Genomic DNA, 23,519 nt, shown 5'->3' with positions numbered 1-23,519 from the left:
GTCAAGCTGGACTGGCTGCCCGCTGGAGTGTTGTTCTTTGTAAAGCGCTCTTATAACGGTCACTGCAGGGCAGGGATGCCTTTCCAGAGACCCTGTCTTAGTCAACACTCGCAGTCTCTCATTCATCAACTATACTTTCTGGATGCGTACTCCTGTGTGGTGTCTGTGTACCGGTGTTGCGTTTAGAGTTTGAGTTGCCGTGGGTAATGTCAGGTGTACTGTTAGTGTGATGTCAGGTGTACTGTTAGTGTGATATGTCAGTATGTAGCGGTGATAAAGATTCGCAGCCTCTTTCATGTGCCCATCCTCACCATTTCAGTTCCCTCCTCCTGCAGAACGTTAGAGTTCATCTGAGCGATGCGAGTAGTTCCTCTTACTTCGCAGTCTACTCATTGTCAGCAAGGGACGTTGTTTATAATTACCTTTTGTGTGTGTGTGTATGTGTGTGTGTGTGTGTGTGTGTGAGCGAGAGAGTGAGAAAATGGCACTGATTGAAGAGCCATTTGTCCTAGTTCTGCCCTTTCTGTAATCTCATTCCTCTGTTATGTGCTCCCTCCCTCCCTCCCTTCCTTTCTCTCTATCCCTCTCTCATGTGGCTTTGAGAGTCTTTGAAAATGATCTAGTTAACAGTGTCAGATGCCTCATTATGAGGGGGCTTCCTGGTTTTAGACACAGGGCTATAATTAGAGAGCAAGAGAGAGGGAGAGGGGGAGGCGGCATGGTGGCATCTTGGAGACCTTGTCGTGGACGGGCACAGCTGGGGGGCACTCTCTGCTGTGCGTGCCAATCTCACCCGGGCTAGCCCTGCCACAAGTGCTCTACCAACACATGGGCTGCACAACACACACGCGCACACACACACACACACACACACACACACACACACACACACACACACACACACATATATATGTATACACACATACACACACACCTAAACACATATACGCACACATATAAACACACACACATGGACACAAACCCTTGCATTGTGTTTGTGCCAGGTTTTTTTGTTAACGTTTAGCTCTGAACTTTAGCTTGCGCATTCTTCTCATCTCCCTCCCAACAGCCCTCCCTCTCTCCCTCCCTCCCCCTTTTCTCTCCATTCATTCTTTTTCTCTTTTGTTTCTTGCATTTTTCCCCTACCTTTCTGCCTGCGCGCGCCGTCTCATATTTTCGGTCTGCGTGAAAAGAGAAGCATGCATGGAAGGGTAGTGTTTCGGAGCATTCCACCGCCACTGGGCCACAGAACAAAGCCGCAGCACGACAGCACAATTGCCTAGGTGCGCTTTTCATAGCTGTGTGTGTGTGTGTGTGTGTGTGTGTGTGTGTGTGTGTGTGTCGTTCTGTGTATCATTCTGTGTCTGTGTAAATGTACGTGACACTGTGTGTGTGTGTGTGTTGTGTGTGTGTGTGTATGTGTGTTGTAAAAGATCAGACGGGTCATTCTAATTCATGGCGCGGGCAGCCTTGGCAGCGGGCCGGGCGGTGTGCAGAAACGTATATGTACAGAGTTTGTTCCTGAGCTTCCCGTCCCTCAAGGCCCCAAGGTCCCCAGGCTCCTGGACTCCCCCTCAGGCCTGCGGCTGGTGCTGCCGTTACTGGACTCCCTCCTCAGGCCTGCGGCTGGTGCTGCCGTTACTGGACTCCCTCCTCAGGCCTGCGGCTGGTGCTGCCGTTACTGGACTCCCTCCTCAGGCCTGCGGCTGGTGCTGCCGTTACTGGACTCCGCTCAGTCACGCACTCGCTTACTGTCTCATACAGGTGGACATAGCAGGAGACTCGGGGCCCAATCTGGGCTTAAGCACTTAGCATTACGTTGCTCTGCAGTTACAGCCGGGCTGCACTGGGTGCACAATTGAAGCGCTCCGTTCACGGCTCTAGAAGATTCTAAGATCTAATGTTTTCAATTGGTATGCACTGCCATCACGTCTGGTGTAGCCAGTTCCATTGATTATAGTGGAGGCTAATTGTTGCAGCATACGCTCCGTGAACGGAACACATCACTTACATGTCTGGTATACCCTGCCTGTTAAAACGGCAAAATGCTAGTCGGAAAAAGTAAACAAATATGGCAGACCAAGCTCCCTAGACTGAAATGTAATTTCATTTTTTTTTCTTTTGGCATAGATTTTCAGAAAGTTGCTGAGAAATGGACAATACTGTACTATCTAATAACTCAAAGAACAGCTCATAGTTTATGGTTGCATCTGCACGCATTTACTTCCTGATTTTGGTCCAGATAATGTGTGTGAATGAGAGAGAAAGAGCGAGAACACTGGACACAAGATAAGGTACTATAGAAATGACGCAGTGACCGGAGAGCCGTATACCACCCCGGTAGAAGCTGTTTAGGAGATGGGAAAATGTACCTTTTCATATTCATCAAAATCTATTAACCCACAGGAAAGCTTAAAAAAACTCTGAAGGTTGGATTGTTTAAAGAAAAAAATAAATGGCCTGGATTGTGACACTGATGTTATTTAGCTTAAAATGTATTATATTTTCTTTGTTTGCCTTGGCCTGTTAAGGGAAATGGATCTCCAGTGCACACACAGTGCTGGGCTGGGCTGGACTGTGCTGACCTGGGCTGGGGTGGGAGGCCAGGCTAGTCGCTCGCCCAACTGGAACACGAAATGATGGCATGGCTTCCTTTGTCGCTCTGCCAGCGTGATATCTGCTCTTTCAAGTGGTGCGCCGGCAGTCCCCTCGGACGCCGCGGAATGGGGAGGGGGTGAGGGGGGTGAGGGGGGCAGTGGGTATGGCCCTTTCATCTCAGGCGGCCCCCAGAGTCTCTCGCATTACATCAGCCCCGAGTGGAGTGGGAGGAGAGTGTGTGTGTGTGTGTGTGTCAGAGTGTAATAGTGTGTGTGTTAGTTTGTGAAAGTGAATATGTGTGTGTGTGTTTAAGTGCAAGAATGTGTATGCAATTGCAAGAGAGTGTGTCTATTACTCTGTTACTGTCTATTACTATCTGTCTGTGTAAGTGTAACTCTGTGTGTGTGTGTGAGTGAGTAAGGATATGGACACAGGCCGTCTGCCCCTGCTGAGTGGGCAGAGCCCCTCTTTGGCTCATCCAGCTCAGCTCAGAATTGGCACAGATTGGTGTGCCGCTTGCTGGCGTGAGCCCGCATTGGCTCACTCGTTTACGGGGGGAAGACGTTTTGGGCTGGAGTGGGCAGTACACCCCTACTGTGTGAGTGTGAGGTGTGGCAAGTGTATTAGGCAGACACTGCTTTTATATCACAGCCCTCCCATCTTTTTGTGTGTGTGTGTATCCGTGTGTGTGTGTGTGTGTGTGTGTGTGTGTGTGTGTCCATGTGTTCAGGATCGGTCTTGTCAGATGTGTGCAGGCTTCTGCCTTTTGTCAGTTTCGTCTAGTCTCATCTCTTCAGAATTGACCCATTCTACTGAGACACACACTTAGGGACCCATAGACACACACACACACACACACACACACACACACACACACTCATACATACATACATACACACACACACACACACACACACACACACACATGCATACATATGTGTACACACACACACACACACAAAGACACATACATACATATATACATACATACATACATACACACACACATATATACGCAGACGCACACATACATATATACACTCACTTACTCACTTGCCTGCCCTCCTCTCTGTGCCCCCCCCCCCCCCCCCCCCATCAATGTTTAACGGTGGAGTGGTGAGAACAGCTGCCTGGCGAGGCTGCTGGATGGCTCTCATGACTGGCATCGTTGGCAGCCCAAGAGAGGACTTGCAAAGTGACAGCAGTTGTAGATGTTTGTCCCGCCACTTGAGCCAAAGCACTATGTCTTGCCCCTGCCAGGAAAAATGCAAATGTTTTTTATGACTTATTTACACTCCAAATCGCTCAACATGGGATTTGTCTTGTCACTGTTGATATTGTTTTCAGTTCACATTTGCCCCTCTGATATTTTGCTGACATTTTGACTTGAAAACAACAATAGTGTGTTGTTTTCTGTGTAGTGCACGGTATGTACAGTAAATAACATTTTTTTTCTGAACTGCACTGTGTAATATGTACAGTATAGTACACAGTATATATACCCAAAAGTATGCTCTGATAATATAAAGCAGCCTGACTAGTAGAATATTGTCTGAAGAATGTTCTCCCATTCTCTTCTCCTGACACCTGTTTTTGCGTCGGTTCCTCTCCTCTAAACTACCTGCTTTCAATTGTACGTTTCTCAGGTCCCTCTCCTCGTTTAGCTCCCCTCATTATTTTGTAAGTGATGTTCTACCCCTCCTCCTCCTCCCTGCTCCATCAGCCCTTTTGTCTGTTGTTTACCTTGCACTGGAGGAGCCTAATGGAGAGGCAGGGCGATTAAACGGCCGCTTTGATGGAGCGCTGCTGTTGGTTTTGCCCCCTTTTGATGTGACTGCTGAGGCAGGGGAGAGGGGCAGGGGTAATGACTCTGCCTGGCGAGTGCCCACCTGCCCCGGCTGGTGAGGCGAGGAGGGGGAAAGGGGGGGGGGGGTGTTGGGGCGGGTGAAGGGCTTTTGTTTTGATTTTTGCCTTTTTGAAGAGGGAGAGGGAGGGTGGTGATTTCAGACCAGGCTTAATTAACAGGTGGGTGTGGGTTGGTTAGAGGCGTGTGTGTGTGGTGTGTGTGCGTGTGCGTGTGCGTGTGCGCGTGCGCGTGCACGCGCTGGGTGAAATCAAGTTTACAGTTAAAGCCTCATACTGCAACACCAGCTGACGAGTTGTTGGTTGACTCTGTCTCAGGTGAGTGTAAGGAGGTGAAGAATCTGAGGCTTGGAACAGCGGTCAGGGTTAACGGTTAGCCCAGGTTTGGACCTGAATATCACCAGTCCTTGTCGCTTTGTACAAGTGTCTCTGCTATATCCTCCTCACCAGTCTCCTTTGGAGAAGCTTGGTTATCTGTCCTAACTGTTGTGAAGGAAGAGTGAGGCTGCGTCTATGGAATATGCCATGCTGTTCGCCGTACGGTACAGTAGCCCGGTAAAGGACTGCAGAGTCTCTGGAAAGACTTTCTGGGGCAAAAATGAAAGGTCATTAATCCAACGCTAGATCACTCTCTCTCACACACACACACACACGCACACACACACGCACACACACGCACACACACGCGCACACACACGCACACACATATACACACGCACACACATATAAACAAACATGCGTACAAGCACATGCTACCTTTCTGTCCAAGACTGTTCACACTATTCAGTTCTGCAGGAATTGCAAACGTGCATCTGGACGGAGATCGTATTAGTTTTAAAACAGCATTTTAAAATGAAAATTGAATAGTGTGGATGTAGCATATGTTCTTCAAGTTGAGTATTTGTGTGTTGACACATGTTGCTCTGTGATCTGTCGACATCACGAGAGAGCTGCCAGAAGGCATCAGAGCAGGACTCCAGTGCTTCTGATCACTACTGCTGTTTGCCCTCCTCAGCCGAGATGCTAAAGACTTAAGGCACTTCCCTCTCTCTCCAAACGTTTCTTACGCACTTCAAAAGGAGCGCTGGAGAAGAAGAAGAGAGCGAGGTTGGAGCCCTGGGGCACTCTGGGCCACTCTGGGACACCTCCCTGCCTCCATGCTTTCATTTTTTTATGTGTGTTTGCCTCAACTTGCTGATATTATCTGGGCTGGATGTTTTGCCTTTTTCTTTTTTTATTTTACTCCTTCTTCTTCTTCTTCTTGTCTCTTTCACTTTCTTTTGCTCTCCTCTCTTTCTTCTTCTTCTGTGGTGAGGAAGGAGGGGGGGCTCTCTCTGTAGGGTTTTCTTTTCTCTCTCTTTTTTTTTTTGTCTGCGAGGCCCAGGGTATGAAATCATGCCTTCACAGCCGCGGGAACCCACTGGGTGTGTTGCCATGGTCACTGGGAAGCTGCGTGTGTCACGCGGCCCAAAGTGAGCCGTCGGAGGAGCCGAATTACCCGGGCCTCAATGGGGAGCCAAATGACCATTATCATACTTCACAGCACAGGACCCTCTTTAAAGAGGGCCAGCAGAGAAGAGCCCCTGAGACATTAAGACAAGAGGGGAGAGGAAGGGAGAGAGAGAGAGAGGGGGAGGGAGAAGGAGGGAGGGAAAGAGAGAGGGAAAGGAAGGGAAAGAAAGAGAGAGGGAGGGACTGAGGGAGAGAGAGTGAAAAAGTGGGAAAGTAAAGGATGGAGAGGAAAAAGTGTTGTGAACTGGATAATTGTTTTTTGTTTGTCTGTTCTTTGTGGAAGTTTATACAAAAATTGATTTTGAAGGTCTTGTCCTATTTATTTTTTAAGGCAAAGTTAAATGTTTTATGTTTACTTACAAATTGTTCATCATAATTATCATTAAAAGAATAAGATTTGTAATAAAATTCATGTCATTCGTGTCTCTTGTATAAAAACTCTTGTGTTTTGAACTCTTCTATGCTTAGATTAGACTTCATCCTGCCCATGTTGGCGGGCTTTCTCTCTCTTCCTTTGCTCCCTTCTCTCTCTCTCTCTCTCTCTCTCTCTCTCTCTCTCTCTCTCTCTCTCTCTCTCTCTCTCTCCGTCTCTTTTTTTCTTTTCTTTTTTCTCTCCGGAGGACGCTCTGTGCCGGAGTTTAAGCCGCTCTTTTATTCTCTGCTGGGGGGTGGCGGTGGGAGCTCTGAGAGGAGGTGGAGGGGGTGTTGGGGCGTGAGAGTGGGGGTGTGGGGGATGCGTCTGTGGGGCCAGCTTTGACTTGAGTGGCTGAGCTCATAGCGGGTGGAGGTGTGTGGTGGTGGTGGTGTTGGGAGGGTGTTTAGGGGTGTTGAGCAGAGTGGGTTGGGTTGAGACACACACACACACACACACACACACACACACACACACACACCTGGTAGCCGCAAGAAAAACTATTGGACTGTTTGTAACAGGAGGTGAGTGAAGGGTTGAGGGGGGGGGGGGGGGGGTGTGTAACTTGGCAGGGGTAAGTTACACTCTCTATTGTCACCCTTCTGAAGGTGCAGCTAGGAAACAGGAGAATGCCTCTTACCAGCAGGGCCTTTCTTCCCTATGGCAACAGAAGGAAGGCTTTGGTCCCAACGGGTGGGTTGGGGTGGTGGTTATGTGGAGGAGGAGTTGGGGGGGGGCTGAAAGAGCTAGTGCCTCAGGTGCAGGTATATTAACCTTTGACCTCCCCCCAGTTTTGTTTCTAGTACAGTTCTGCCCTCTATTATCCTCCCTTCTTTAGCCAGCGGTGAATTACGGTCTCGCTACAACAAGTGACGACAAGATGAGCGCTCCAACATGTGCGCCAAAGAGTACATCTGTACACCACTACCTAGCGGTCATGGTGACTCTCTATAGTACTCTATTAAAGGTTGTATCAACGATTTCAGGCCCAAAAAAGGCCCAAACATAAATGATCACATTCATCTAATCTTTCCTAACGATCCGCTAGCTGCCTGCCCCATAAGCAGGCCGTCAAAAAAAACACGTCTCTGTAGGCAGCCTAGGCTCTGAGATCTGCACACAAAAACAATTGCTACCAACAAGTGTTGGCAACCACTCAAAGGCAAAATAAAGTGTTTCAACCAATAACCGACGAGATGCGCGTTTAGGAGAGTTTCAATTGCACAGGAGGGAGGAGGAGGGAGTAGCGAGCTAGCTCTCTGTTTTGTTTGAACATCAACAGAAGGGATGTTACCCCGCTATCATACAACCTTTAAGGCTTTCCAACAACTAGCCTGAAACCTCTTCTAAGTCTCTGCTGACTAGAATACATTTGTTCACATTATCTGTATTAAGATATCTGTGATGGACCTTTTCACATTTCTGTGAGGTCTGTGAAACTGTGCTCACAAACTTGTTGAGAAACTTGAATGAACTTTTCAGTATTTGAACTTCATTTCTGTTTCTGTTCACTCTATCGAAAAGTGTTTTTAAGTAATTTGAAGAAAAAGTATTTGCTTCCACCCTTCTATGTCCCTCAACCCCCAACCCCCTGCCCCATTCCACCTCTCATAAATAAGACACACACACACACACACACACACACACACACACACACACACACACACACACACACACACACACACACCCCCCACCAGCACTCTCCCTGGCCTGTAATCCCTGGCAATGCTAAGCAGAAAGAGAGAGAGAGAGAGAGAGAGAGAGAGAAAGAAAGACAAAGAGAGAGAGAAGGAAAGAGAAGGAGAGTGTCAGAGAGGCCTGGCTATGACCTGCACTCTGCTGTTTGCCCAGGGAGAGTGAGTGCGAGAGAAAGAGAGGGGGGGGGGTGTTAGAGGGAACGCTCCCTTCTCCAAAAGCAGATAGCATTACAAAGGCAGAACTGTGCGCTTTCATGCAAGCAGAGGCATCGTCCCCGAGGTGGCTTCAAGGGAAAGAGATTAGAGAAATATGAAGGCAGAAGGTATGGAGCCTTTCATTAAAGCCATTGAAAATTGCCTGCCGAATTACTCTAGGCCGTTGGATTGTTTGTACTGAAGTCCCCCCCTCCCCCTCTCTCTCTCTCCTCTCCTCTCCTCTCTTCTCCTCCTTTCTCTTTCTGAACCGCACTGAAGAGTTTTGCAGTCCTCTGCCCTCTCCTAAAAAGTGTTCTTCTTGTACGGAGGATTCAGTCTTGTGTCTGGCTGGCAGACCCGTTCTAACATATGGATCTTTGATGAAGATCATGGATATATCTGTCATTTACCATTTCAAAGAGATGTAGACTTGAATGAACTAATAAGCTATAACCTTGATGCGTGTACACACACACACACACACACACAAAAGATGCGGCCTTTAATGTTTACAAGTTTAGTGCCAACTTTTAAAAGACATTTAAAAGAAAAACGCATCAATTGATGTGATGCCTTTTTCCTTGAAGTCATTGTGGAAGTCAGCGATGATCACTTAAAAGTGTTCCCTATAACGGCTAATGAGCCTCACTCCACAGCGTTTCCGAGTTCGCCACAGACCCTTGTGTGTAGTGTGTGTGTGTGTGTGTGTGTGTGTGTGTGTGTGTGTGTGTGTGTGTGTGTGTGTGTGTGTAGGAAGATGATAAGCCATCAGGACTCGTCTATGCCTGGCGGCCCTCTGAAGTTTACACCATTACTCAACCCTCATCTTATCACTACCAAGGAAGTGTGGATGAAGAGAGAGAGTGAAGTGTTTGGCATGGGCCAAGTCATACTGCACAAGTGTTTCTCACTGCTGTACACAAATGTAATGCAATAGCAAAGTCAAAACATGCTAGCTCACTGTCATAGAAGATGACAACTTCTGTCCAGCTACCTAGCCACATTACCTATTCTGTTCAGATGAAGCACTCTAGGAAGAAATCCCCCTCAGCTAGCAAGGAGCATTCATCAGCAACAGGTCTGTCAGATACGATTTCCTCTGGGCAAGTCGTGCTGAGGTGGAGTCATTGGAGGATGTGAGTGGGATTAACGATTAGCTCTCTCAGGGTATTGATATCGGACGTTTGCCTGCCAGGCCTGTTTAAAGCCGTGAGAAGACTAACGACTGGAAGGTTTCCTAATTGAGGTCCTCCTCTCACAAGAATGCAGTGATATCGATCACAGTCAAAGGAGACCCTGCCATGATTTCCATGGTTGCGTGTGTGTACTGTTGTCTTTTTTTATTTATTTATTTATTTATTTTTAAATGAGGTTAAAGATTACATGATGAAAGGAAAATGCAATCTTCATAGCCAGAGGGGCTGTTTATTTTCCTGTGTGTGTTTTACCGAAATTGGTAAGCCACAGTGGGTAAGGAAGCTAAACATGCATCCAACGAAGAAAACAAAAACAGAAGGAAATTTAATCAGTGATTGTCCATCCTGAGCCAGGGGGGCTACTGATGGTCAGGAACGGTGGGCAGCTGATGCCTGTGGTGTGGTTGTTGAGACTTGAGCTCAACAGCCAATCAAATTACACCCTGTTGTTCTCAACAGCCAATCAAATTACACCTTGTTGTTCTCAACAGCCAATCAAATTACACCTTGTTGTTCTCAACAGCCAATCAAATTACACCCCGTTGTTCTGATGTTCCTGAATTATTGTGTTGATTGGCTGGGATTGTTTACTGTGCGAATTGAGCCACTATGTTTGTTTCCATTTTCCAGAACCAGGGCTGTGTACGAACACCGGATGTTTTTTCGAGTGTAAACACTTTGAGGGAAAAGTGTTTTGGATTACAGTTATGGACTGCACCTTTAATGAAAGCATATGCTTTGGTTCCTGTAAAAAAAATGTGAATTACATATTTGTTGGTCATTTGATTTGGAATTGAATGTGTAATGTTTCCATTACATTTGAAATATGGAAATAAAAACTATTAAAAAGATATTTACACTTTATTAAAAATGTGATTTGTACAAGTGTTGTTTTAAAGACCATTTGTAGAAGTCTAGGGGACAATGGCACAGTAAAGATCTGAGGTAGCTTATGTTCGACCCATTTGCACCGTTGAAAGAAGCTCCTGGTCATGCTATGAAGCTAAACTATGCTTCCACGAGTTCCATGGCAAAGAAATTGATTGCCATTTTGCAATGGCATCAGTAAATTGATTGAGAAAATTGATATGTTCTAAATTATAATCTAAGATGATGAAGTAATTTTAGAACGAACCTGCCTGTGGAGTTGACTCATATTTACTTAGAGTTTTTACTGTTTGATCTCCTGATAGCATACTAACACCCATCCAGGATAATATGACCTAGTATGGTCTGGGTTTGCACTAAGTGATACTTAATCTGCAGTTATTACTGATCAGAATAGGAGTTAAACACCTTGTAAACAAATGAGAGAAATGGCATGGCTTCTCATCCCTGTTATTTTCGTTTGCCTTCAGGCTTTCTTAATATACTGCCTTGAGATGCACTGGAGACCTATTTTGCCGCTGTAGTAAATTTTGACTCCTGCACTAGAGGATCTGTGTTGACAAATATGGCATCCTTTCAGGTGTACACATTGTCTGATATAGGTAAAGTAAGATGGAGGAGAGGGAAAGAGGTGGAGAGATGGAGAGAGAGGAAGCTAGAAAGAGAGAGATGTTTCGTTTTTTGTGAAAGATGAAAGACAAATCATTTCCCATCCCCAGAGGCCCCTGTTTACCCAGAACCACTTCTTTTTTTTCTTCCTGAGGTGCCCCCTCACACACATTCACAGTGCTGGACCTCCCAGTTGTATAATTTTTGGTTATGCAACACATGCTGAAAAGCCTGTAGTGCTTTGTATGCTGGACTAGGGATGGAAGTTAGTGTGAGAGATGGAAGACTGAGAGTGACCGATGGAGATCGAGAGAGTGAGTGAGAGTGACCGAGTGCGTGAGAGTGAGTGAGTGAGAGAGGGACAGAGTGAGTGAGAGAGGGACAGACCGAGTGAGTGAGAGAGATAGAGAGTGAGAATATGAGAGAGAGTGAGTGCAAGAGAGTTTAGGAGGGAGTGAGAGAGAGAGAGTGAGAATATGTGAGCGAGAAAAGGCCTAAGGTAGGGGACACAGGAGGAAGGATATGGAGGTAAACTTTAACAGAGAGAAGACGAGACAAACCTCATCCTCTGTGTTGTTCTCCATCTTATATCTGAGCTGATGGTACATCTCTTGTTTCCTAATGCCTTTGATTTCCTTCTTTAATGACACGGGTGGGCCAGGTGGTTTCAGAGGAGATGAGTGAGGTGAATGACTCATCAGAGAAGAGCTGGAGCACACACACTCATGCGATGCTGTTTTCTCTCTTTCAATTCCCTTTTATTCTCAGTATATATAATTTCAAAATAGATCAGATCATTTTAAAAATTAAAAAAAAAAAATTGTCTTGTGATCTCTGCTTGACGTACACTCTACATGGAGAAGCACATTTGTGTGTGTGTGTGTGCGTGTGTGTGTGCGTGTATGTGTGTGGGGTGTGTTCTTCGTTGTTTTGCCCATGTTTATTAACAGACTGTGTCTGACCCTGTGTATAAAAAACACCCCCCACTCTCCCTATGCTCTGAAGAGATGGTACACAGTCTCAGCAGACCTGCGGACTCGGCTCTTCCTGGAGCCTTTGCCGGAAATTACCCGACATTAATTCTGCACTACTTAACAGGGGCCACCAACCAACATGATTGGCACCTTGTTTGGACTACGACTCGACGGGCACTCGCACTGGTGGGGAGGGCACTTTGTATGCCATTCAGCCGACCAGCCAGTCAGTCCGCTCAGCTCTTAGTGAGGAAGAGGAGACTGGAGAGAAGGCACCAACTTTTTTTTGTTGAAGTTCTGAGTCTATGGCGGTGTCTCAAATCGCCTACTTGCACACTTCAAATACTTACTATACCAGGACAAGCTCTGTAGTGGTTGATCAATGAAAAATACTGTCTCCACGGCTTATTTGATGTGTTTAAATGCAGAAAAAGACCCTGGGGTCAATTTTCGCCGGAGTTACACTTCAAGTATATAGTGCCGATATTGGGACAATACTAACCATCGAAAAGTGGGCACTATGGAAGTAAGTGCTCAGTGCACACTAGCAGTGTACTGACGGAAGTATGCAGTTTGAGACATAGCCCATGATTCACACTGAAACTTTCCTGTACATAAGCTTAGTCCTTGACTACATGCTTTTTTCTATGGAGATTCTCATTGAAGTTTTTTAATCTGGTTCATAGGCTTAGTCCATGTTTGGGAAACTAGGTGTAATCCATGTTAAAGAAAGTGGCCCTTAGTGTCAGTGTTTGTGTTGGAGTCAGAGGAATGTACTGTGATAGTTGTACAGACGTTGAGAAGCTTGAGTCATGTCTCAATACCCAGTGTGTGTCTGAGGTTGTGAAACATTAAGCTGCATACTACATGGTGTAAATCCATGAGGAATTAAATACACCTGTCAGACAACAGAGTTTTTAAACTTCTTAAACAGTTCCCCCCCCCCCCCCCCCGTATCTTATGTTCTAAAGTGTATTTCTAAATATACAATAGTATAATGTATACAAACGTGGCCCTGTCAAATTAATAGTGTGTTTCAGAAAGAGCGTGTAGGATGTGAGGTAAACTGCCACCCAGATTTAAACCTGGGGTGCCGTTGTCGAGGCGACTTTTATGTGCTTCATAAAAAACTTTAAACCTCCATAAAATATACTCTCAAATTGTAACGTATAGGTCCCTTGACTCCCATCATAAAATCGGCCTCTACTGTGTAATTTAGTGGACTCCAAACTTTATAAGATGGTGAAAGTGAGCACCTAAAAAAAGAGTGAGTTAAAAAAAGACAAATGAAAAAGGTGATGTAGCCTAAAGCTAGGAGGCATTTCAGTGGGCTCTTGTGTCATAGCAGTTCAAACAGTTCGAAAGACTTCAACGTAAATCAGTACAGTGTGCAAGTCTGTGCTCATGATGGCTTGATGGTATTTTCTCTTTGTTTTTGCCTCTGGAGAGTGTATAAGCACTGTTTATATTTATTTATTTATTTATTTATTTATTTATTTATTTATTTATAAATAAATAATTGTCTGCCAGTGTCAGTGCTGGTTATTGTCTCTTTTAGCTTTGCATCTTCCAGTATTCTGGTATCCTGTGGATACCCACTCTTTTTGTGTCTGTGTTTGCCAGAAGTGGCATTGTTCCATTGAGCGTAAGCCCACAGACATGAGTGACTGGTTCTGCTTTGCTTGGTATATTGTTGGTGTTGGACCACAGCGTGCCTCTCGCTGCTGTGTCTGCACTCGAAGGCTTGAAGCTCGCTTTTCTTCCAGTGGAGCATTTTTGCCTTGATCCTGCGAGCGCACACAGAGTTCTCCTCCTCCTCCCCGAAGCCCACGTAGAAGTTTTTGACAAGGAAAGCGGTTCGCCACAGCTCTCTGTAGAGATCTTTTTGATTTTTTTTTCTCTCCCCCACCGCCATAGTATGGAAGTCAGTAATGTGAATAAGAATGTAGGTCTTGGCACTCCGTCTAAAAAATAGGAGGGAGAGAGAGAGAGAGAGAGAAAGATGGATACAGAAAAAACCCACCACATATAAGAAAAGTCCAAATGGGAAAATATGCCTTTATCTTTTAATAACCCCAGAACTCAGGAGGCAACATGAAATTACAGTATAATGGTAGAGCAGTCTTCTGAAGGCTTAATTGCTTTAATTACAGTTGAGCAGAGAGAGGGAGAGAGAGAGTCTTGAAAGAGGAAGAAAGAAGCTCAGGAGGTACAACAGGGCAGAAGAGAGAAAATGGAGAGACCATGGGAACTGAAGTAAAGAAGTAGTAAGTAAAGAAGAGGATGGATGAATTGAATGACCCAAGTTCAGCATGAACCGTGATTTTTATCTTTTTTTCTCTCTTTGAGAAAAGTGGCCGCATTAGATAGATTAGAGGTGTACGCCTGTCTACCTTGATCCTGTCTACCTGGTCCATCTCTCTTAATGCTCGCAACAGAAACCTTTTGTGTGTGTGTGTGTGTGTGTGTTGTTTACATATCCACTTGCATGGTTAACAACACACTTTCTCTCTCTCTCTCTCTCTCTCTCTCTCACACACACACACACACACACACACACACACACACACACACACACACACACACACACACACACACACACACACACGTACCAACTTCCCCCTTTCCCCTCACACCTAGGTCCAGTGTAGTCCTGTAAATCTACAGACATGGGCACACACACACACACACACACACACACACACACCTGGATGGTCAGTGGATTGTGTGAAGTGCTTGATTTGTGGCTCCGAGCAGACGGAGGCAGGTTAGGTCAACGCCGTAAACACACAGGAAGTCCTGACTGGGTGCAGTCTGGCGGTGACCATGGTGTGGTGGTATTCATCTGAAGGTGACCGGGGGAGGGGAGATGGGGCCGGCTGGGCTCGCTTCTTGGCCTGCAGCTAGTCTTTTAAGGTGCATTTTTAGCCTGGCCAGGCAAGTTCCTGCACAGCCACACATGCCCAAGTGGAGATTCCAGCACCCCCTCCACACACACACACACACACACACACACACACACACACACACACACACACACACTCCCGCTCCCATTTCTCTCTCTTTTCTCCTAAGCCCTTTTACCAAGTGCTATTAATTATTAACCCAGATGGCTATCATCAAAAGGGCTGATTTTTTCAGCTGAATAAAGAGGCTGGTAGATGGGCTTTCGACAGACTGAGTGGTTTGGCTTAGTGTGTGTGTGTGTGTGTTTGTGAGTGTGACAATGTGTGTATGGCAGGGCGTGGAGGTAGGATCTCTCTGCCCACATTTCAGTGTCTTCTTTACCTGCCTTTTTTACCCTCACACTATTGACCACCAAAAATAAAATCTTGAATAAGTTCCATTAGACGAATATGGCAGCATTATCCCCTTCATGACTCCAAGCACACCTTGTGTTATTATTTTGGGTACAACGTTAGTGTCGGCTCTTTCATCGTTCTCTCCCACCTACACACACATTCAGACACACACACTCCCACACATACACACTAAGACACACACACTCACACACACACACACACACACACACACTCCCCTTCCTGTCCATGTTGTGCCTTGAATGTTGGCAGGGGTCATATGATCAATAAATAACCAGCTTATCGCTTTTATCTGCTGTTGCATCATCCTACAGTGTCTGCAGTTGCTAGTGTGTTTTAGTGAATCGTGTGAAGAGTGGCGACGTGCTGTCGTGCTGTGCTGTGCTGTGCTGTGCTGTGTGGTGTGGCGATGACCAGCACTCAAAACATGATGTCATAAAGTGTAGGGGAAAGAACAGCGAAGCGGGTCTGCCTCTTCTGAGCTCGGTTGGCCAGAGAGAGCTGGTTTAATAATAATAATAATAATAATAATAATAACAATAATAATAATAATAACTTCAATTTATATAGCGCCTTTCAAGATACCCAAGGTCGCTTTACAAGAGTGGGAGTAGGGGGGCAGGGGCAGGGTAGGGGTTTAGGGAGGGTAGGCAAGAGAGAAGAGGTGTGTTTTGAGGTGCTTTTGGAACTGTGTCAGAGAAGTGGCGGAACGGATAGGAGGGGGCAGGGTGTTCCAAAGGGTAGGGGCAATTGCACAGAAAGCCCTGCCACCAAAGGTCTTGAGTCTGGTGCGGGGAGTGGAGAGTAAGTCCTTGCTGGTGGAGCGCAGGGACCGTGACTGGGTGTACGGGTGGAGGAGGTCTAATGCAGAAAGCAAAAGTATCTGAGCAGTGTGTAAGCAGGGCTTGTGTACGAACTCTGTTTTGCTCACAACAGAGAGAGAGAGGGGGAGAGAGACATGAACATACCTTCCGCTCTGTAAATTTAGCCTCTAGTCAGTTGCCCCCCACCCCTTTACCCCAACAGAAGTCTTTAGAATGTTCTCCCTGCTTCCGGTCCTGTTATAGCCCCACTGGCATGTGTTTTAGAAGGAAAATCACCCATTTCAATGCATCATGACTGATGGTGACCACGGAGTCATTTTATGTACAGTGTGATTCATTGCGTGTGATTCCATCTTCGTTGGCTTTTTATATAGGTTAGGTTTGTATGAGTGTTGCCCCCGCCCCACCCTCTCCACCCCCACCCCCCCAAACACACACACACACACCACTCAATCTGGCTGTGACGTACACACACTCACCACAGCCTCCAATACCCCCGAACCAGTAACTCCTAATTACAAATGAGAGAGAGAGAGAGAGAGATTCCTCAGGTACAAATTGCTTCCTCTCAGAGCCATGTAATAACAGCACTGCCGTTGGCCCCAGTCTGACTATCTCTGCTACACACACACACACACACACACACACACACACACACACACACACACACTTCCTCTCTTTGGATTGAAGGTGAGAGGTGAGGGAGAGAGGCCGGCCAGTCCTGAGTGACGGGGGGAGAGGGAGGAAGGGAGGGTGCCTGGGCAGTGGTGATGAGGGGGGGGGGGGGGTCAAATGTTGTGTGAACTGTTTGCTTTCCTCACTCCCTCTGTGATCTGGCGCCAGTATCACAGAGACAGGCGGCCAACCACCCTTTAGTGCCTGTGTTAGTGTGTTCGAGAGACGGACAGATAGAGAAAGAGAGATTGAGAGCACGAGAGAGAAAGAAAGAAAGAAAGAGAAGGAAAGAAAGAAAGAGACACAGTCAGGCTGTATCTTTGCTCATACTCTCTCTCTCTCTCTCTCTCTCTCTCCCTCTCTCCCTCCCTCCCTCCCTCTCTCCTGCCCCCCCTCTGTCTCTCTCTGTGACGCTCTGTGTTTTTAAAATATATCCGACAGAGAGAATGCTTTTCACTCGTTTCAAAGTATAGGCCCGGGCTCTGGCCCTAGCCACCTGACCACACCCATAGGCACCCTGTATATGAGCGCTAACGTCCAGGCTAGGCTATATAAAGCCCCAGATTGGAATCAGCCGCTCGCAGCTCACTCCTTTCCTCTGTGGTCCAGCGAGTCCAAATACTCGGTCGGCCTGGACAGGAACACTCTAATACGACTCTCTCTCTCTCTCTCTCGCTCTCTCTCTCTCTCTCTCTCTCTCTCTCTCTCTCTCTCTCTCTCTCTCTCTCTGTGTGTGTGTGTGTGTGTGTGTGTGGCTAGGGGTCATAATTGGTACGGTTTGTTACCAGAAACCCTTTTTTTTTGTCCCGTCTGTGCCATGACACGTGTAGGGCCGTGTTGAAGTCCAGCAGAAAGCGTTGCATAGCTGGGATTTTTTTCCATATCAGGTATTGGAGTGGACTTCCCAACTCTGTGCAGCTGAGGACAGTTAGGAGGAAGTAAGGTACGGAGAGGGACGGTTTAAAGTGGCTCCACCTGCCTAAAAGTAACCCTCTCTTACTGACCGCTTTGAGTGACACTATAAAGTATGAATGAAAAAGGTGTTTTTTTTTCTTTTTGTCAAAAGGTTTAATCATTGAATAACTGGATCAGTGGAGCACTTCACAATATTGTCCAGATTTAAAGTTGCACTCCAGTTTGACATTTCTGACTTGATGACTTGATCGTCAGGGAGGCACAAGGCCACAGCCAGGCAGACAAATTTGAGCAGGTTTGTCTGTTGGGCCCCTTTGAACTCTGCCTTGGTTAGCAGCTTGGTCAGTGGTCAGCTTTCTGCAGCAATTGGGGTGATGTACGCCTAACTTTTTGTGTTTTTTTTCTGGGGGGGGTAGTGGGGTGCACATGGGTGCATATTGAGCAGTGAAAAGAGTTGGGCTGCTGGATACAATCTCTGAGTCAGATGCTATTTAAAGTGTAAGAGGGCCCTCTAGGGGTTTGATATGGTAATGCATGAAAATGCATGGTGTAAATAGTTCATGCAACTTCTATCAATGGAGAGTATAGGAAACCCTAGAGACTACAAGATATGTATAGTATTTGTAATAATATTGTGGTGTTTTTGTTTAGTACGTTTGTTTGTTTGTTTGTTTGTTTGTTTGTTTGTTGTTGTTGTTTAGTGACTTTAGTTCTTTAGACTCACTCACCATGTTTCTCTTTCACAGGCCAAGAGAGCAGTGCAGAGAGGAGCAACAGCAGTCATCTTTGATGTGTCTGAAAACCCAGAAGCCATCGATCAAGTGAGTATTTTTGTTCATCTTTTTTTACACCTCATACGGCTGGCTCCTATTGTTATGTAATGCTAGTGATAGATAGATAGATAGATACTCTATTAATCCTGAAGTAAATGTTGGCATGCAGTAGCTTACACATGATGTGACACATACAGAGCAAGTGTCCATTCACAAAATTAAAAACTATATTTTGAAATTGCAGCTGTGATGGTTTATCCACCAGAAATATACAGGGAACTGACAATATAAACTGAAGGACTAAGTGCCAGTGAAGGCAATGGAGTGAAAAGCTGTGGTGTATATCAGTATATGTCCGTGGAGGTAGTGCAAACGCTGTGCAGTCCGAAGTGATTCACAGTGTAATAATTACTGTAGATAATATACAATATATAAAAGTAAACCTGCAGAGAGCAATAGAAACAAATGATACCACTTGATAAGTAGATAAACAAATACTTGAGATGTAAGGCTTAGAACACACCAAAGACCAAGATTGGGCAGAGAGGCTAATGTAGCCAGTAACTGTCTGTCTGTTGGTAGCACCTCAACCACGTTTACTGATCAGGAAAAAAAAAAAATCATATACCGGTAATTATTGCCACCATGCCAACATTTAACTTGCTGCCAGCAGCACCAACTACAACTGACAACACTTTGTATCAGTGTAACACGGAGGTAAAAGTTGAGCTGGGCGTTGGGAGTGATGACATGAGTGTGTATGATGGTGTAATGGGTGTAGGTCATCATCAGGGGGCTAATCTTACCCTCTCTCCCCCAGCTGAGGGTGCTCAGAATCGGGTGGCCCTCTCGGCCAGGGCTGGGCCCACACCTCCACTCCTCCACCACCCAACCTACCATACTCCTCTCCCACCCAGAGTCCCTCCCCTGACATTTAGGATGTAGTCAGCAGCCATCCAGGTTATTAATCATTCACTGATCTGTTTGACCTTGTCAATACTCGGACACCCAAGTCTAAAGCACCCCCCTTGCGTTGTCACAGAATCTGGATGGGTTATATTTGTGAGCCTCTCAGTGATGAGCTCATCCCGTATAACGTTGAGATCATCCATGTTTTTCCTCAACTTCGGTGTCTTCTTCCCTCAGAGAAAACGTTGTGAGAAACTGCCCTTTTGAGTTTGATCCCGTTGTCTCTCAATAAGGTCTCAGTATCTCAATATGGTCTTCGTCATTGTATTTGTGATATTTTAACTTGCATAGCCAGACACCAGACACTCCTCCTCCTCCACCACCACCACCACCAATCCATGCCCTGCTTCCCCTTAGCACGAAGGGTTTCATGAGAAGAGAACCCTCTCTTACTCGCCTGGGTCTCCCAAGGGGCCAAGTCAAAATGCCTGCCTGCCAGATCCATTAGTTTGAACCTTTTTTGGCAATAAAGTCTCTTTCCTTTCTTTTTGTGACATCGCTCTCTCTCTCTCTCTCTCTCTCTCTCTCTCTGTCTGTCTGTCTGTCTGTCTTTCCCCCTCTCTCTCTGTCTCTGTTTGTATCTATCTATCTATCCCTCTCTCTACATTTGTGTGTTTCTGTGTTTGAATCTGTCTCACATCACATCTCCTGTTTTCACAGGAACACTAAATTGCTACCAGTGGCTAAAGGACTGCTGTTTGCCATTTTAGACAAAGTGGTGTTGATTAGTCTGTGAAACATATTTTTATTTTTAAATGAACGAGACTAATGGATTGGCTAGATGGGATCGCAGGGAATGAGGCCTTAGACGTAAGAAGAAGAAAAACAACTGAAATGCAGTTGCTTTTGACTCCATATTTCACTTGGAAACATGGCGGAAGTTGAGGACTGGAGGTTTGAATATCCCTGGTATTTCCCTTTGGGTTTGTTGTAATTACAGAGTCCCGCGCTAGACTGCAGAGATACAAAGCGGATGAGAGAGAGGCTAAATTCGGTGTCCAAATTCAGAACATGCAATTCATTCCCCTCTGCGTCTCCCGCGGCCCCCTCCAAGAGTCCTCGACCACAGTTTCCATGTCTGTAGGTTTATTTTTCACATGGCGTCCCAGTCCTATTGGAAACACACATACTTCTGCCAACTGTATTGACACGGGTGGAGGGTGGGGGTGGACACGGTCATGTTATGTCTAAGCTATTGGATGCCTCAGTTTCCCTCTGGATTGATAAAGTATCCATCTCTGGATCTGGTGTCTCCACGCAGACTCAGGGGGCCTTGAGAAAAAGTCCATTTCGAAACATGCAGTCGGAGATTCCAATCCAATGCACGTTTTTGTCAATTTAGTCTCTCAGTCGTTCGGTCAATTCGGTGTGTGTGCTCAAAGAACAAGTCTCCTGACTCTGTAAATGGGCAACAAAGTAAGTGGCTCAATCAGAGTCATACACTATTCCCACCAATCAACAAGCTGCTTTGTATTAATGACCAAAGTTTGCTAATTGAATTGGAATGTCCTGTGTGTTTGTCAGCTGAACCAGCTGTCGGAGGACCCCCTGAAGAGGCCGGTGGTGTACGTGAAGGGCGCCGACGCCGTCAAGCTGATGAACATTGTGAACAAGCAGAAAGTGGCCCGGGCCAGGATCCAGCACAGGCCGCCAAGGGTGAGGGAACCAGAACACACACACACACACACACACACACACACACACACACACAGATATATGAGCGCTCACACAAATATACACACACGCACATTCATACCCATATACGACTATGCGCACAAATACACACACACAAACTCCCACACTTATACAATCTGTCTCTTTCAGACAAATCCACACTCCAACACAGGCACACACACACTATCATCTCTCTCTCTCTCTCTCTCACCCCAATGGTCCTCCCCTCTTTTTGTCTCTGTCTTCCTAAGAGGCCCTTCCCAAGTACACTGGCCATTTCTCTTGTCAATTGTCTATGATTGAACTTTAATCTTGCAGACTATTCTTACAGCACTTCACTTTTTAAACTCTTTTAATGACGATGTCTATTGTACTTTGTGCTGTATGATGTGTGAGATTTAACCCCAGTTCTATTGTGTGTGTGTGTGTGTGTGATTTTGAACGAGAAGCCTGCGGAGTATTTTGACATGGGGATCTTCTTGGCGTTCTTCGTGGTGGTGTCCCTCGTCTGTCTTATCCTGCTGATCAAGATCAAACTCAAGCAGCGCCGCAGCCAGGTAGAACAACCACTCACTCAGCCTCACCTTTAACCTTCAGGTGACCTTAGGGGTCAGGTAAACCACCATCTCTTAGTCTGGGCAGTAACCTTCAAGGTGACTTCAGGGGCCAGATTGACCATCACGTTGACCTACAACCACCACGTCACTGTGGAGTGACTGATCAACAGCTGTTTCTGACTGTGTTTAGAAGCATGCTTTTGACTAATTCAGAGTGCAACACAGGTTCTGACCAGTGTTGCCAGATTGGGCGGGTTCCCGCCCAATTGGGCTTCTTTTGACTTAGTCGGGCGGGGGAAAATAAATAAGCTTTAGACGGGCAAATAAAATTTTGAGTTAAATGGTTCTCTATGACAAAAACGTGTTTTTTTGCTGAAGAGGGTGGGTTTTTGAATGTAATTGGGCGGAAATCACTCAACCTGATCTGGCAACACTGGTTCTGACTGCCTTTTGTGAGCGTCTCTACAATCATTATGCTCACACACACACACACACACACACACACACACACACACACACACAGACACACATACAGAAACAAGTAACCCGTTGGTGGTGCTAATGTGATGCTGTGGTCCACCTGCAGAGCTCCATGAACAGGATGGCCATCCAGGCGCTGGAGAAGATGGAGACGCGCAAGTTCAAGGCCAAGGGCAAAGGTCAGCGCGAGAGCAGCTGTGGGGCGTCCGACTCGCTAAGCAGCAGCTCCACATCCGACTGCGCCATCTGCCTCGAGAAATACATCGACGGAGAGGTGAGATGCAAACACACACACACACATACAGTACACACACACACATTCAAGACTGTCACAAGAAGTTGTCTTATTCTTCAGTCTTTAGTCTAACAGTCTGTGATTTGAATCACAGGGGTACATGGTTGTGTTTGCGTATGGCGTTCGTTCAGTTCTGTAATGTTCAATACTGGTTGATATGACTGACCTATCCTCCTCATGGCTGATTTGATGCTAACTCTAGAACAGCTCTAGGATGATTATCAAGATAGTGGTGGCGGTTAGTTAGACATTCTGTCTCCCCACCCTTATCTGCAAGTGGACAAAGACTGGTGCCATGAGGGCTATAGTTTTTCCCCCCTTCTCCTCTGTAGTTATGAGTCAACTGTGTCACACACACACACACACACACACACACACACACACTCATCACTCTCTCGGAGACTTTCACGCCCAGAGGAAGTGGTCCTATAAAAGGCTGAATGGCATCAAAGAGAGGGTGATGGCAGAAAGCAACAAAGAGGTTTAAGAAAGGCCAGGAGATGAGTCAGCGGCCAGAGGCTCTGCCATGGAACTCTTCAGAAGCATTCAGTGCCCTCTCCGGAAGAGCTCACAAAGCTCCTCTCCTCTCTAAAGCTTTTGGTTTCCAACCCACTGCTTTTTAGAAGAGGGTCATGTATCTGTGAACACTACACTGCATAATGGACTGGATCATTTGTTATCGTTATGCTATCTCACTGTCAGGTCTTGATCTAAAAGTTTTGTTAGTCATGAAATGATGTATGTGGAGTTTCATTGCAGAGGAGTCTATGGTTGTCACTGGTAGAGGATTCTGTTATCATTATCTGGCAAAGTATTCTTTAGTTGTCATGGTGGTTACGAGCTGAAGATTCTGTTATCATTGCAGAGGATTCTTTGGTTGTCATGGTTGTCACTAGTAGAGGATTTTTTTTGTCTCTGGTTGAAGATTCTGTCATCCCTAGAGTGAGATTTATCTATAAGGCTCTGAGAGTACTGAAGTGTGACATTCCATTTCCATGGCTGCAGTGTCACTGGATCTTAACTTTCGAAGTGGCTTGACAACGCTACGTCATGGCTTCGGTACTCTATTCAAAGCCTGACTTCAAGCAGAGGA

General features: G+C 46.1%; 1 protein-coding gene across 3 annotated transcripts in view; it reads left to right on the top strand.

The window, feature by feature from the left end:
- Positions 1-23,519, top strand: part of znrf3 (zinc and ring finger 3) — a 70,450-nt gene that overhangs the window by 42,146 nt on the left and 4,785 nt on the right. For 2 of the 3 annotated variants that reach the window (XM_042100930.1, XM_042100931.1), the window contains exons 3-6: positions 18,425-18,499; positions 20,945-21,076; positions 21,544-21,651; positions 22,238-22,405. In XM_042100930.1, the coding sequence (XP_041956864.1) occupies positions 18,425-18,499; positions 20,945-21,076; positions 21,544-21,651; positions 22,238-22,405 (483 nt within the window). Of the gene's footprint in view, positions 1-14,160; positions 14,212-18,424; positions 18,500-20,944; positions 21,077-21,543; positions 21,652-22,237; positions 22,406-23,519 lie in introns of those variants that run through there. The other variant, XM_042100932.1, reaches the window with a different exon arrangement.

Source organism: Alosa sapidissima, chromosome 8, assembly GCF_018492685.1.
Source record: "Alosa sapidissima isolate fAloSap1 chromosome 8, fAloSap1.pri, whole genome shotgun sequence".
In the NCBI taxonomy this organism is placed as follows: Eukaryota; Metazoa; Chordata; class Actinopteri; order Clupeiformes; family Clupeidae; genus Alosa; species Alosa sapidissima.
The sequence above is the reverse complement of the archived record's forward strand: the minus strand, read 5'-3'. Positions and strand labels throughout refer to the sequence as shown.